Consider the following 15,777-nt stretch of genomic DNA (forward strand, 5'->3'; position numbering starts at 1 on the left):
CACAATTTTTAGAAATTGGTTTTGCTATTTTTGGCTTTGTTTGGCAATACCTTTATTCTGATTGGCCATTCTAAACAGTGCGTGCATTCTAAGAATAAAAGGATACCCAAAAAGATTGACTCATAGAGCTTGTATGGGGGAGGCAGGCTACTACTCATGAACTCCTGTCTGAAATCAAGAAAAATTGAAAGGGAGAGGGGGTGTAGGAACATTGGCCGGCATATGCAAATTTCACAAAAATTAATTTTTAGATCGAAAGTCTGTTTCCTGAGACGTCCGTTACATCCGAATTTATCCGGCATAGTGCAATGACTTTCGGAGTCGTATTCTTCATCCAACAAGCAATTAGATTTACAAGATATTGTGGAATCTCCCCACTGTGGGTTTTGAGGCAATATGTACCAATTTCCTTATTTCTGAAAGTCGTTTTCGTCAAACCCCAATTCCACCTGAAACGCCATTTTGAGTTCTTCTGACTTTGCCGACGTCTCGCGAAACAGACTTCCGATTTCCTGACATCTTGGAATAACTTAACTGAATTACAAATCCGAAGGGCTAGACTGGGCGACTCCCTCTCTGTCTCCAAGATTTGTCTTCCCGAAATCTATTTTTAGAAGGCGTCCATTGCCACTTTCACAAAGCCTGACCTATGAGTTGTCGTGTGTGAAATAACCACGCAGAATGACACGGAACTAATAATAGATTTCAGATAAGCACCCTACGTCCTAAGATAAATTTCCCATAATTTGCAATGTGAGGCTTGCCGAAACCAGGAAAGAAAACAAAACAGGGCAACATCATGTCCAAGCCTCACTCGACCATGTCCCAGTTTTGATTGGGACTGCTAACAGTCTACCCTTCGTAAAATTTTCACGATATTTGGCTCTCTGATCGATGACAATGATCCAGCAACCCACGTTCTTTAGAAACCAATTCTTTTTTTCTTTTTTGTTGTTGTTGTTGTTGTTCTACAGATGTGTTGTATAGGAATTGTCATCCTACATGGTGCTCTCGGCGTAAATAGCTTTATGTTTTTCAAACCTTGTTGCCTTGTTTTTTACATAATTGCGAAATAAGTCAGATAAATACATAAAAATTTCCAATTCAGATATTTTCTAGAAACTTCTGTTCTCGGTGTTTGCTCGAGTCACTAGACTGAATTCGACTCGGCGCAATGTCAACTAATATGTGACCCTTTTCTAGTTTTTATACTGCTAACCTTTTCTCATCTAATCCAAACTGGACGCGAATATCACGGTTTTAAACTAAAAGCCACTCCAGGCGAACAACGGTTTTTAATATCAATTCGCCCTCCATGTCACCCACTGCACAAGCTGTTCTACGGCTTCTCTCTCTCCGTGACCATATTTTAGTCCTTGACAAACTTTGCTCCTTCAAAATCGACTTCTAGATATAATCGGATTTAGTATATACTAATGAAATTACTTTTACAAATCGAACTCGTTTCATCTCTCCCTTAACAGGACAAACATTTGACCTTGGCCTTCAGCATAAATATTACAATGACCCCCTGATGATCGAGAGGCACATCAACGATTTGGCGGAGAAGATAGATTTAGTTCTTATCATGGAATATTTTGACGAGTCACTTGTTCTTTTGAAAAGGGAACTGTGCTGGGATTTGGACGATGTCGTATATTTTAAACTAAACCAGAGATCACAGGAATACAAGCAATTGGAATTAACTCCTCAGCAAGAGGTATGAATATATCGACTTGTTATGATCAAATCCTGTAGAAAATTAGCAAGCTGTTGTTCTCTATCTCATACGAGAGATGTTGTTTTCCCTGACTTCGGTATGTCTCATTTTGAAAAAGATGGAAATGTACCTTCGGAAGTGGGGAGCATTCCTTCGTCAGAATTGCACCATATTTGCGTTGGGCTATCTTTCAATGAAACACGTGAAGAAAAGTTAGCGCCTTTCTGCTACTTACCATTTGAAATACGTCACAATTCCATGCGTGTTTCCTCTTAGTTCTTTCCGAATTGCGTCAAACCACTAAAGAGATTATTCCTTTTGTAACTTGTGCCTCTTTGTGTAGCCTGCGAACGCAAACGTATTGCGGGCGGTCGTTTCCCTCCCCGAAAAATACCCGCCGGAAATACGTCTGCGTTCGCAGTCTTAGAATTGAGTTTCCGCTCAATTCTCATTCAGGAAGATTTGCTGCTAGCTAAAATAAGACATAATTTCATGTGGGAAAAAATGGAAGTAAACGTTTGAAGAATCCGGTTTGTCCGGGAATGATCATGAAACCAATCCCATATATAAGTCTCCAAGTGAATGTAGCCACTCGGGCGCGGAAAAGAAAAGAAGGGCATGGAGACGCGATCAACCTGAACTTGTTTGTGTTTGTAAGCGCCAGGCGTTATCCCCGTGTGGGGACTGGATCTAGTTGAATAAAGAGACTGTGTTAGCGCATGGAAGTACTGTAGTTTTTGAATTTTGAACCGGGCTTTCGAACAGAATTTCTCGCGCCCTAGAATATCCACGGCAAATGGAGGGGAGGTAAGACCACAAATTCCTTCTCCTCGTCAAAAATTAAATACGTTTATAGTGATCAATCTCTTGTCACCAGACGCATTTATCAATGCTGGAGAAATGAAAATCTGAAACATGTTACAGGACTGGTACCAGTATTAGTAAATATACAACTGAATATTAAAACAGCAATGAAAGAATGATGGGGTTGGCTTTGTCACAAGGAATTCCCTCCGACAACCAGGAACGGTCGAAACGTCAGCTCCGATCTTTCCTAGGGTTCCCAGGGTGGTTCATTTTATCTTTATCCACTCCAAATCAAAGCCAAATTCTCGTAGCGCATAATACATAAGTAACATTTGGTTCATCCCTTCCTCCATACCTTATTTTATCTCACTTCAAGTTAATTTCTAGACCTTAGCCCACCATTTTTTCTTTTTATTGAGTTTAATGTAAAGAAGATAATTATAGTTATTCGTTATTTGGATTAACACATCTTGGTTACATTCCCACTATATATAAAAGTTACCAGATGTTATTTCTTGACGAACAACTAACCCTTGCTTAATTCTCTTCATGACTTAGATGAAGATAAATGGCTGGAACAGTGCTGATGCTGCTCTGTATGACTTTTTTAACAACTCACTTTGGGACAAAATTGAAAAACAGGATCAAACGTTTTACCAAGAAGTGGCGGAATTACGTAGAAAGGCTAAGAACCTGGAGGAAGATTGCATTCATTCCTACGAAACCAACCTTGATACGGGGGAAATAGAGATCAAGTTTTTGGCAAATATGGCAAATGTTAATAAATATCTGTGCGAGAAAATGATTATGACGGAAGAAAGCTATGTGCAATACCTTAAGAAGAAGGTTAACATGAAAATTGATGAACATAATGAGTATCAAAACCAATTGTTTTCTAACACCTCAACATCTAGGGAAGTAAATACGACAAGGATCGTAGACCAGACGTTAAATTTGTAAGACACGCAGTTTGCGGATAAAATAACCTCGTCTTTTTTTATGTAAATGTATATGTTTACTTATTTATTCGTTTATTTTTTATCATTGTATTAAATAACGGAAGCATACTTCAGCATATTGTCGACGGCTTAGTCAAACAAAATATCTTTTAGAGCATCAAATAGCATGCAAAGTTGTTTTCGGTAAAAAAGGCTGTTGCTTGACGGACGATAACACGTGACAAGTGGATAAGAAGGAAGGATTCCTGACTACTAGATTCACGTGACTAGTCTGCGTAGAGAAACAAAGTACTGAGCGAGGTCGCTATATTACTTTACCAAAATTACTTGACATAGTTGGAATAGTTTTAATTCCAAAAAAGGTTCTAGCTATGTTGTAAATCAATTCTTTCTGCCAAACTTTTTGCGAACCACGCTGAGCAACATTTTTTCACCGGAGCCAGGACCATCGGCTAGGTAGTTCAGGTACGGATAAAATTTGACTGATTAAAACAAATTGCGGGCAATGAATGGAAAGCATAACGATCCCAGGGGCGGGGCATTTGCCCTCATTCTTCGTCCCCACCCCGGAGCGTTTAGACAGCTTATGTGTCCCCACCTAATGCCTGGGGGTTAGCCCGGGGGGGGGCATGGGCAATGCTGGAATTGACTGATGCATAACATTTCAAACTTACGGCCTGCTAAATTAGCCAATCATAGTGCGCGGACTATCTGTGAGATATACTAATTTATCTAAATGCTCACATTCAACTAACGTTAAGAGTAATTACTTCTTTTCCTACTGAGCGTTTTTATCTAGTTCTTCTATTTTCTTTCGAAGCAGCAGTCTCCGTCTCTCGATCCTACTTGATTTAATTCGCATCGTCTGCATAGCAATGTCCGTTTCCTCTGTGTGATCTTGATCCTGTGACATGTTGGACTTGTGACCATTCTTGATGCTTGCTGGTGACCTTGAGATTTTATTTGGGGCTGACAGGCTGATAAGCCGGAATCGACTGAGAGACTGCGTTCTACGAAGCCGTTGATTATCAACAACCTTTTCCATTGAAATCTTGCAAGAAAACAATTCAAAGAAGTTGTTCGTGGAGATAAATAAAGGTTTAAAGAGGCTGTTACATTGTGCAATTTTTCGTGCAACGTATCTCGCAAAGCCGTTTCTACAAAGTCACGTTCCAACATTACAAAACAAGTTGTTTTACGGTTGTTACACTGAGCAACGTTTCATGCAACTTTTCTCGTTTTGATGATCAAATGAGATTAAAGAACTTAACATTTTCATTGGTTGGTACCTCAGACCGTTGCGACACAAGGACAGATGTTACATTGTGCAATGCTAAAAAAATACATTGCAACCGCTGCAGAAAGTAAGGCTCAATTCTACTTTCAGCGAAGTTTTCTGCAACTGGTCTCGCAATGTTTTTGGCCGTTGCAAGATAGGTCACATTAGGCAATGATTCGTGCAATGGCGTTGCGAGACAAGTTGCACGAAAAATTGCACAGTGTATTACTCTTAGACAGAATGGTTAAGGTGCAATTAAAGTAGCTTACAGAAACAAGCATTTCTTAACAAGCTCATCAGTTCTGCAAACTGAAAGATGCTTTTTTTCTGCACTAAACTGAACTGTAGCACAAATGTGCAGAGCGAACTTAAAGGTGTCGTAGTCTTAAGGTTGTTACCAGCATTGAAAGGCGCGGGCAGTCGCAAACTCTATACGCTGCGGACCAAAGACGAGGCTTGAGAAGATGCACTGCTAACGACTAAACTTTGGTCTTCACCAGATTCAGTTCCTTTTCTAATCCTGCGAAGACTTTAAACAGAAGAATCTCGAGGTCACACTGAACAATGGCCAAATGCAATGATAATAAAACATCAAATTAAATTCTTTGAATTTCGCGCGTGTGAAGAGTACATTTGGAATAAAACCCGAGACTGTGGGGGACATTAAGAGTTAATTGATCGTCCCTAAGTAGCCTAGACATAGGGTGTACATATGATAACGTAAAACTGAGGCCACACCTCATTCATGATACTTCAATTCGCTAGTCAGTAAGCCTACCCAAATGGCCATCTCGTGCTGTAAAGAGGAACGTTGTTCGGTAATTAACAGTAGGGTGAAACAATCACTTTATATTACCTGATTACCGACGTCTGAAAATGTGGTGGATCTACCCCTGCTGACGTTTATTAAGGAGCTTCTACGTAGGTGGTTACTTTCTTCGGTCACGGTTTTGCACCCGTCCTGCAATCACAAAAGAAATAGAATTCGATTTGACTTGTTATCCATGCTAGTGTTTTTGAAAGTTGACTATACCAGACACACAGGTTTTCATAAATACATTCAGGTAAAAGTACAAGCGCTCTAAGATGTATATAGAGACTGCGGAAAATTGTGCTCACCGTTTCGATAGGCGCGTGGCACTGAGAAACATACCATGAGGTTGTTTCAATATCGAGAAGAAAAATCAAACTTCAGGCTTATTAGGCAGTTTTAAAATGGAAAAATCAACTTAACTTTGTTTGTAATGTGAAACTTCCCAGTGTACTGCTGAATTTTTAGTTCAATTTATCTCAATTTTAAACTTCATATATATATTTTTTGAAATATGAAAGATTCTTGCTCAACGCTCTTAGATGGAATGTGATACAATGTGTCCACGTTTTTAAATTCTCCATAGTTTCGGGTAGCTTTACAACATGCTTGGCATGGTACAAACAATATACCTGCGATCACATGGCAAGTCCCGTCGGATTTCAATGGTATAACTTTTCCTTACAATGTAAATTGCATCCAGCTACTTTCCTTCATTTATTAAAAACAAACCAACCTTTCCTGGGACATTTTGTTCCGTGCAAGTTTCGATTACATCTGACTGCTTTGCTTTCTTTTCGGAATTGTCCTCATTTTTATCCGGTGTTTGATTTCCTAATGTTTGGTATTTATAGTTCTTTCTCTGTTCCTCCAAAGTTTCAATTTCTTTCTTGAACTCAATTAACTGCTGTTTGCATGTGTCACGAGCCTCGTGAATGGATGTACGCCATCTGTGCACGTGAAAAACAAAACCATCTTTCATGCTGCGTCCTCTTATATTTGTCGTAAACTAGTGAAATATCGCTACAATATATAGAGGCAAGAGAAAATAAAGGGGGAAGAGAGAGCACCCCCCATACATTCCCTTTTCCATAGGTAATGTCTAAAGTTATTTTTGGATCGACTCCCACGATGTACAGATCCCAAGGGGATTAGCAACAGCCAATCATATAGCGGGAATGTGTTCTCTGAGTGTGGGCTATCCACGTGGAATACATTCCTGTCATGTGATTGGCCGTTACCTAATCTCCTTGGGATCTGAGCTGCATGCTTTCGATCCAAAAAATAACTTGAGACAAATTACCTATGGAAAAGGGCCCTCTCTCCTCCCTTTATGTTCTCTTGACAGAGGATATTATACCGTTGCGAGAAGATATGAATTTAATGTTTGAGTTGCAAGAAGAATATTGCGAACGAGTGAGCGTTGTTCTTGTCATCAGAACATAAATATCATATCTTTGAGCAAACGTGTAAGTTTCTTTTTGTGATATGGACAAGAAATATACAGGGTAGAAATTGAAAAGCAGGCTTTGATACAAACAAAAAAGGCGGGAATCGTGACGTCGTTGCTCAATATGACCACTCGTGTTACATACGAAAAATACACAACTCGGTTCCGGGATGTTGTGGTCGTATTGATTCTACGAGTGTTTTAGTTCCCGGTAAAACACTCCCGTCCATATGATAAAATTAATTCCGATAATGATATCGTATGAAACCTAAATGGCACCAAAATTTCGCTTCCATCGTTACAGATGTCGAGCACCTCGGAATCTTTGGCTTCCCACTAATAACTGGTATCCCCGATATTCATGCCGAAGCCGGGCAGTATTTCTTGTCGCCAAGGGGAGTCTGAACTGTCTCCATAGCATTTGTTAACATAAGCGCTTTAGAAGGACCATAATGAGATTCGATAGACCAACAATTTGGTTATTTCTTTTTATATATTCGAATTCTTCACTGTCAGTTATTCATTTTTGTTTGGATGCAATCGTAAATATTGCCATTTGCTCAAGATGCACTTTCGCTTGAACAGCTGAAATATCCTGACCATAGCCTACAGTGCAGGCGGATTTTGGCGGGGTGAGTGGATATATATTTCCATCGGATGTTCAGGCCGCCATCTTGAAATAGAAAAACAGTGAAGAGTTGGGGCGAGGTAAAAATTTTACCAAGCGTGGGAGGGAGAAAGAAAAATTGGGGAAGGGGGAAGGGGAGGGGAAAAAAATTTTTCCTTCCCCGCGCCCCACCCCCTCCGACATTCTGTGATTCTCGCCCCAATTCTCCCAGTATGCAGCGAATCCAAAATGGCGGCAAAACACTCGAAAGATCGAAAGATGAAAACCACCAAAACCGCTTGAACTGCAGGCTATCCTGACCGTAGGAGGTGGCTGAAAATCGTCCTACATCTGATAATGAACTATTTGACAATATTATAAGGGACGAGAAATTAAAAAATTAAACTATTTACCTTTCCGAGGGCACAAGGTCCTCGTCGTACCTCTGAATCTCCTCTTCGCTCTCTTCCGCTACGTTATCCAACACTGGTGTCGTTGTTCGACTCATCTTCTTTAATGGCGCCATTCTGCTTGCCACCAACGGAGAAGCGTCAGTGGGATCCATCGCTTCTGCGGAGGAATTCTCTGTACCAGGTGACCAATCTTCGATAACAATAATCGGTGGCTGGCCAGCATCATCGTTTCCATCTTGATCGCGCGTATTCCTTCGCCTCATCCGAACATTGGCCAACCATTTACTTGAAGCAAAAGACACGTTCCATGGATTTAACACAGGACTTTTGGCATTATCTTCATCTGATGAGCTGGCTTCCGAATTTGACTCCTGATCCATAACATCAAAGACACTTCTTTCAAATCGACGATAACTTTTTGGAGAAAGTCGACGACCAGGGATTCCCGTGTTGATAATTTCTTTGATGACAACATTGGGCTTTTGGACGACACTTCTCTCCATAGCGGCAGAAGGAAGAAATCTCGAGCTGCTGTCCATGCTTTGCATATTAAAAGTTGCTTCCCTAAGAGGTCCATTAGGCCACTCATGAATTGAGGGTCCTTTCAAATCTACCTTACAATTCATTTTCTTTCTGGTTTTTGGAATTTTATTCCCTTGTTTTCTTGTAGGATCCGTATGGTCTACCTTGCTACCCTTTCTTCTATCGTTGGGTGAACGTCTTCTTGAGTTTCCGCAACCCGAATCTTCACTTTTTGGACGCCTCAAAGTTCTTCTGGTTGTTTGAATTTCAACGCTCTCTGTTCTACGGAAAATTGGTAGTGTTCTCATCTTTTCTTTCCCTTTACATCGTGATTTTCTCCCAGACTCCACCCTGGGCCTGTGGGGAAACATCTCGTCTGCTTTAACTTGTTTGCAACTTTGAAATGAACTAAATCTACCGGTGGGGAAGGACAAACTGGGGCTATTGTCATTTTCTGCATCCGAGTTTCTTCTCAGCAACAGAACGGCTTTCACAACAGCGGCAGCGTTACAGTTTAAAATGGCCGACGACCGACGCCTAGATGACCGAGGAGCCACAAACAGTTTCTCAACTCTTTTTGGGGCACCTGGAAGTTCATCATTGCGGTTTGTCAATTTTAATGATAGCCTACAGAGATAAAAATGTCGTCAGTCATAGCGCGGAAATACATTAGGAAAAATCATGAGAATAGTTGGTACACTATGTTTTGAATGTGAGTTGACTCCATTTCCAGTGGTCGAGTATTTCAGTCGCTAGTACATTTTTATAACCAAACCAGTCGTAAACAAACTGAATCAAGTACATCAATAATATTCAAACATACAAATTTGCTGGTGCGAACGTTTAATTTGCAGGTCAGGCTAAACTTGGGGTAGTTCCTTTGAAAAAAAACACAAAGTTCAATGTATGTTGGAGCATACGAAACGTCAAGTTCATAAAAAGTTGTACAACATGCGTTGTCTCGTTATGTTTATAACCGCAGTTTGTTTGTTATTTTTACAAAACTCTTTACTTTGGAAACATTTTCGAAAAAAAAAACCATAATGCTGAATCAGCAATTTCAATTCCACCTTTTTGCGTCTCCGTACTCCAAGGCTCTTGACAGTGCTGAAGCCATTTCGCCCCTGTCAATAGTGGCAAAACACTTTCCATTTATTTTTAAAAGATCTGTTATTGTGCACCGTTTAAAGCTCTGCCAGACGTCACTGTCCCGGATGTAGTGCTTGATATCATCATCAGTGAAAAAATGGCGTTTATTCTCACGAAGGATACGAATGATGTTTTCATTCGTTTTTATCGCCCACCTGGAAAATAAGAACAAGAATTCGAAATAGATTTATGGGGATCTCTGCAACAAGGGATAGATAGAAGGACATGCCTCTTTTGGGTACGAGAAGGTTTGTTGTGACGGTGGGTGTGTGTGTGTGTGTGTGCCCACCCAACACATAGACGTTAAATATAATAGCTTTTGTGAAGTCTTACGTGCTAACTAGGAAACAGGTAACAGATCCAATACTGGCAACGCTGCAAAAACATTGGCTGGAGTCTAGAAAACTGGATTCACCAAAGAATTCACCTAATAAATGACAGAAAACGCCAGTTATTGAGCAGTAAACAGAGCACACTGCAACCATGATTTTAAATAACGTCTAATCATCATTCATAATGAGATTCAACAATAGCTGAAGTTCCATATGAAATATATACTTGGGGGGGCGGGGGGGCATTCAAATCACTGGGAAGCGCAAACTGACCTATTATAGCCACAAGTCGAAATGACTTAGGTAGTTTATAAAAAAGATATTTCTTTGTCATGAAGAACATCCCAAAAGGAAAGAAGCCATCCAGATCCTCGACGCACTTACCTATATTTCAGTTCTTTGGTAAGAGGATCATCCCTTCATTTCATCTCTACTTCATAATTCAAACCCTCCATTTCATTTTATTGATTCTTTTCACGGGAGCTCGAGTTAACGCATAACAACTAACTGAAACGTACAGGACGGACGTATCTCTACAACGCTGTTGGTAGTCAGGCAGTTCTAGTATCACATAGGTATCACATAGGTCGTGGGTTTCGAACCACGTTCGCTGAGTTTCCTAAATTTGCGCAGGCCTTATTCATTCCTTAAATATGTTTTTTTTTTTGGTCATATCTTACAACCTACCTTTTTCAATTTGTCCAAGCTCCACCATCTCTTCTCTGTTTACTTCTTCAATGAAGATGCTTCTATAATACTGGCATCTACCTAACAATTAACAAAGGATCGGTGTCTTCATTGAACTTGCTTGCACGATAGGTTACAGACGCTTTCGAATCAAGGGACTTCTCAACTCACAATCTATTTTCCAAAAGACATTACCGTACCAATGACTGCCTGCACCTTTAAATTGTCAACGAAAACTCTAAAAATAAGTTTAAAGTAAAAGGGGCAAGGACTGCGCAGAGAGGAAAAATAAAATCTAGAACTACCTCACAAAAAGGAACTGCTCAACAATAGCTTTAAATTCTGACAGTTGCTGAAGATACAATGGGGTAGAGACCCGGTTCAATTTTCTTATTCATTTTGGAGGGAAAAATGGATTTCTCCAACTAAAGTCTCCTTTCCTTCTTGTTAAGTCAACTTGAAGCTAATATTCAATTTGTGTTAGTTTAAATATTAACTAATTACCTTTCGCGACAAAGAACAAGTGCTCTGGTCGATCTCCTTGATTTACGATCACTGTTCCAGCTGGATATTCCTACAAGAAAGACATTTCATGTTTTTCTTTGTCAACTCTTGACGCACAAAATGAATTCTGGTGTTATTTTCAACTTACACAACGATCTAAAAAAAATTTCACACTGCAACGAGACCAATTTGACTGTGAATAGAAACGGATAATTAATTTGTCTGCCATTTATAAGTGCATGCCATTTAAAAAACGCCTACATTTGTTAAAGTTGTTTCATTTTTTTTTTCTCATGAGCTCTTCCAAAAACTATGGAGTTTTGCCTTCTTCATCATCTCAGTTTGTTCTTTGACGTTACTGATCTCTTCTGTCTTCCATATCTGAGCAATATCGATGTGGGATTACATTCGCGTTCAGCACTTCTTCTTTGTGTTGGTTGTAGGGAAGCCGTGAGAACTTTCTGTCAATGATCTCGCTGCAATTTCTAATCCTGCAGCTTTCCAGACTTCTATTTTCATAGGTCCCTATTACCCGTATCTTCTTTTATTATCAGAGCTACGTGCATTGTTTCTCAGTGTTGTTTCATAAATAGCAAATAGGAGGAGCTGAGGAGGAGTGAGTTGCGGCACTGGCAGATGGGAATGGCTCTGAATAGGTTTAAAGTGCCCATAACCCCCAAAAAAAATTTTCGCTAAAATGAATCTTTGCGCCTGTTCGAAACGCACCGCGGCTATTTTATTCCTGTTTTTATGTCACAAACTGATTTAAATTGCATTAACTCTGTAAAAATGCATGCAAAGTAAATTGTGACGTAAAAATAGGAATAGACCCACTCCCCTTCTGACTCGGTCGTGAACAAAAGATGCTTGGATTTTCGCAACTTTCGAAGCCTATAAAATGGCAGAGTTTTTTAGAAAAAGGAAAAAATGGCCGTAATGCGTCTTGAACAGGTGCAAAGATTCATTTTAGCAAAAAAAAGATTTGGGGGCTATGCGCACTTTAAGGTAAATACAATCACAACAAAGGTTACAGTCGGCGGTAGAGATGGAAACAAACATCGATCAAGGGCAACAACAGCATACCATTGAAGCAAGTCAGAACATTTAAGCATTTGAGATTGGATCTGAGCGGACGGTCAGGGTAAGGTTAAAAGTGGCATGGCTCAAATGGATTGGAAAGCAATTGACTGCAATCATCTACCTGGAGAGAATACCTAGAAATCTAGCAATTAAGACCCATGGAACAGCTTTGAGGCCAGCAAGAAAAAATTTAGACAACTGTATGCAAAATCTCGATGTTTTGGCTTTTTAGCTTTGTACCATAGTGCATCGCGCTTTCGATAAGAATGTACTGAGCAGCTATCAGAAGGAAGTTGTCTAAGGAGTAGCCGCGCCATGAGTAAGAGTTTCAAACCAGAGAAAAACCATTATCGACCTATTTTGATACTCGCTAGCTAGCTGACGGTTTTGTTCTTATGCGTCTGCTTTCAGTTCAGATCCATCTCTAGCCAACTCGACCTAGAAAAACCTGCACATGAATTCTTTGATCGTAGACAAATTTATAGTGGTCGAATCTCTGAGAACTAAAGTAATGATGTTGTCTTAAGGTGTTAACTTTAATTTAATTGGACTTGTGACAGAAGACCATGACATTACCTGTAACTACAGGCAAACCGTAAGATGGCACGAGAATTTAATACTTGGATGAACTGATCAACCTGTGATAGTCTAATTTATTTCCTTGTAATCTTTAACTGTTCGTAGCATTAAGCACATGTGTATGTACACGACGATATCCCCAGCAATTGTACATCGTTATCAACTATAATATAGTCTTAAAACACAGTAGAAAGTTCAAAGAGTTTATACCAGAAAAGACTTCTTGTTTCAGATCTGGAGGGCATGTGAAGTCTATGAATGCTCTACACGAACGAGCACTCCACCAAAGGCAAATTAAGTTGCATATCCCTCCCTCTCTAATCTCTATAGCAACGTAGGCTATGCTATTAGACTATGAATGAGTCCTGTACTTACAGGAAAAAAGCCATCAAATTTCCATAATCACAAATGATATCCCTCAGGGAGTGACAAACCATTTCAAGTCATTTTAAATTCAGATTAATGTTGTCTTTCCGTTAAAATATTGCTGTAACCGATCGAAAATATTTTAAACGAATAGAATTTAATACATATAATGTCAGTAAATGATTATCTTCTCTCCGCGAAGCTTGGTTCAAAAAATGTATATTATTTTTTAACTGTAATTTGTAATGATATGGCTCTGTATACTGTCAGATGGAATTGAGTTTCCTCGATCACGCACTAAACGCAACACTGAGGAGGAACTGCATAGCTAGAGACGTAATACAGAGAACTTTTTTCAGAAAAAAAAAGCAGTAAACTAATTTTAGTACCTGTCTAGCCATCAAGGCGACTAATCTGCTTTTATCTTCTCTCGGTAGCGTCCTAAAAGCTGCAACTCCTTCAATAAAATCTTCAATTTCCTTAATGCACCGGTTCTGAACCTGCCTTACCGCTTTGTGGAATTGTTCTCGGTCTACCCGTAAGAACTCACTGACCTCGATTGTTTTTATTTTATCTGGTGGAGGAAAGTCGAATTCGGGTCCATCTCCAGATACGAGTCCAAGATATTCCCCTGCTACGTGTGTGTAGCTTATTTCGCAGTCTTTCGAGTTGTCAATTGGCGAACGCTCGTTGTGGCTGCCAAATACTCCATTGTTGATCTCATATTTGGCCTCAACCGACCCGTTCAGAATGTAGTAACACGACAAGCATTTTTCTCCCACTTTTTTGTTTATTTCCACATCAGCTTCAACTCTTTCGTACGTCATCGCGAAGGAAAGAGCCTCTTTTATAAACTGAAGACCTTTATGAATTTCCTTTAATGCTGCGACAACTGGTTTTATTGCGACAAGTTCTTCACTCATTCGTCGCACAGCTATAGGTCGTTGCAGTATCCCGAGGATCTTGTCCGTCAGTACAATTCCAGCCTGCGCCTTATAGAGTCGCTTGTTAAAAACCGGCGGTAATTTGTGCCTTGACAACTGTGATTGTGTTTCACACAAAATGGACATCTTTAGCAATTGCAATCGTGTTCACAAACAAATTCAACAGTGGAAATCATAAAACATATGAACATATTCTTCGTTGTAGTTCATTTTCGCAACCGACAATTACTACATTGAACATTCATTAATGTCTGCTTCACAGACATGTGCATTTAGTATCAAAATGAAAAGAAATTTATCATCCTTGTGTCTGGACTTCGCTATAAACAAACCACGTAGTCAAGTGAAAAGTTATGTAAATTAACTATCCCCATCGCAGGTGTAACGCTCGTAAGGTGAATTTAAAATGTGGTTATGTCAATAGTCGCTGCCAAATATTGATTTTCTTGACAAAAGATTGATTAAACGTATTATGAGGAAAAAATAATTTGACGTGTCGGAGCTAGAAAGCCTATTCAATTCAAAGCTCACAAACAGTGAAGATCTCCTTGAATTTCACGGTGTACTGTGCATCAGTGCTTATTTTATATGAGCAGTTTTGAGAAAGGAGAGTTAATGTCAGTCAGAGAACATAAGAGAAGTGACAAGATTTTCCCGTAGGGGTCTTCCCTCGGTTCTCGCAACGGCTTGGGAAAAAAAGCGAATATATTTTTACCGCATGAAAACAGATGAGTGCGGGCGTAAGTGTAGGCAGCGGTAAATGCCTAGTACCCTTGCTGTTTATAATGTTCCAGTATGTCACGTGGTGGGCCATTCTTTGAAGAATTTGTAAGATTACTTGATTTTAAGCAAATCACTGTACACTTCCCACTAGGCTTTTGTAAAAAGAGGACCGGATGGTTGCGGATGGCGGATAGTAAAATGAGGGTGAAAGCAAAAATTCTTTTTAATTTAATTAATTCAAAAAATAATTCAAGTGGGATTTGTCATGAAACCCGGAATTCTCTTTCGCAATCAGTCTCATCAAGTTTGGTAGCTTCTTGTCGCATCAGTCAGTTCATCAATTTGCTTTTAGTCTGGTTTGGTAAGCCAACGGATAATTGTTGTCAGTAAGTGAAGCGCCCCTATCGCTTGGTCACCAGATTATCGCACATTGACCACTGCCATAGTAATAGAAATGATTGAGAAATAAATGAACTGAAACAACCAAAGGGAGATCGCTTTGCAGAAAGTCTGGAAATTCGAGGAAACGACAGCGATGGAAAACCATATTACATTTTACAACAACCAAATGGAAAAGTCGTTTGCGATGAGTGCGAAAGGTACAAGTCTGCCAAGATTTGCTGTCACCATACCTGCGGCCGAAAAATGCGATAAACTTGACAAGTTCCTAACCTGGTACAGACGAAGTCCTAAACAATAACAACCACATTCGTAGTGTATACATACCTTTTTTTACCCTTGGGTTGAGTGAGGTTAATTAGACCTCTAGCAGTAAAATAGACTAATTTGCAGATGAATATAAAGGCTATTTGCAAAATGAAGAACTTATTGCAAGGTATGACTAA

The 15,777-nt window shown here is 39.7% G+C and overlaps 2 protein-coding genes across 3 annotated transcripts in view; one reads left to right on the forward strand and one right to left on the reverse strand.

Annotated features, from left to right (window-relative positions):
* The window catches only part of LOC138052098 (galactose-3-O-sulfotransferase 2-like), a 15,355-nt gene extending 11,868 nt beyond the window's left edge, over positions 1 to 3,487 (forward strand). For both annotated transcript variants that reach the window (XM_068898459.1, XM_068898460.1), the window contains exons 5-6: positions 1,485 to 1,720; positions 3,086 to 3,487. In XM_068898459.1, the coding sequence (XP_068754560.1) occupies positions 1,485 to 1,720; positions 3,086 to 3,487 (638 nt within the window). The remainder of the gene's footprint in view (positions 1 to 1,484; positions 1,721 to 3,085) is intronic.
* On the reverse strand, positions 2,924 to 14,550 carry LOC138052097 (uncharacterized). The gene is made up of 9 exons (XM_068898458.1): positions 13,655 to 14,550; positions 11,241 to 11,310; positions 10,737 to 10,817; positions 10,051 to 10,144; positions 9,639 to 9,872; positions 8,047 to 9,195; positions 6,313 to 6,526; positions 5,622 to 5,726; positions 2,924 to 4,537 (listed from the first exon to the last, which is right to left on the reverse strand). Exons 1-9 carry the CDS (start codon positions 14,333 to 14,335, stop codon positions 4,265 to 4,267), a joined length of 2,901 nt encoding a protein of 966 aa, XP_068754559.1. The 5' UTR covers positions 14,336 to 14,550; the 3' UTR covers positions 2,924 to 4,264.
* Positions 14,551 to 15,777: the final 1,227 nt, after the last annotated feature.

The sequence above is a fragment of the Montipora capricornis genome, chromosome 6 (assembly GCF_036669925.1).
Source record: "Montipora capricornis isolate CH-2021 chromosome 6, ASM3666992v2, whole genome shotgun sequence".
In the NCBI taxonomy this organism is placed as follows: Eukaryota; Metazoa; Cnidaria; class Anthozoa; order Scleractinia; family Acroporidae; genus Montipora; species Montipora capricornis.

Coding starts and splice junctions, on each gene's coding strand:
- LOC138052097 (XM_068898458.1), bottom strand. CDS start 14,335: ATGTCCATTTTGTGTGAAACACAATCACAGTTGTCAAGGCACAAATTA. Junction 10,145..10,736: donor GCTTGGACAAATTGAAAAAG/GTAGGTTGTAAG, acceptor GTCATTTATTAG/GTGAATTCTTTGGTGAATCC. Junction 5,727..6,312: donor AACAAAATGTCCCAGGAAAG/GTTGGTTTGTTT, acceptor TTGTGATTGCAG/GACGGGTGCAAAACCGTGAC.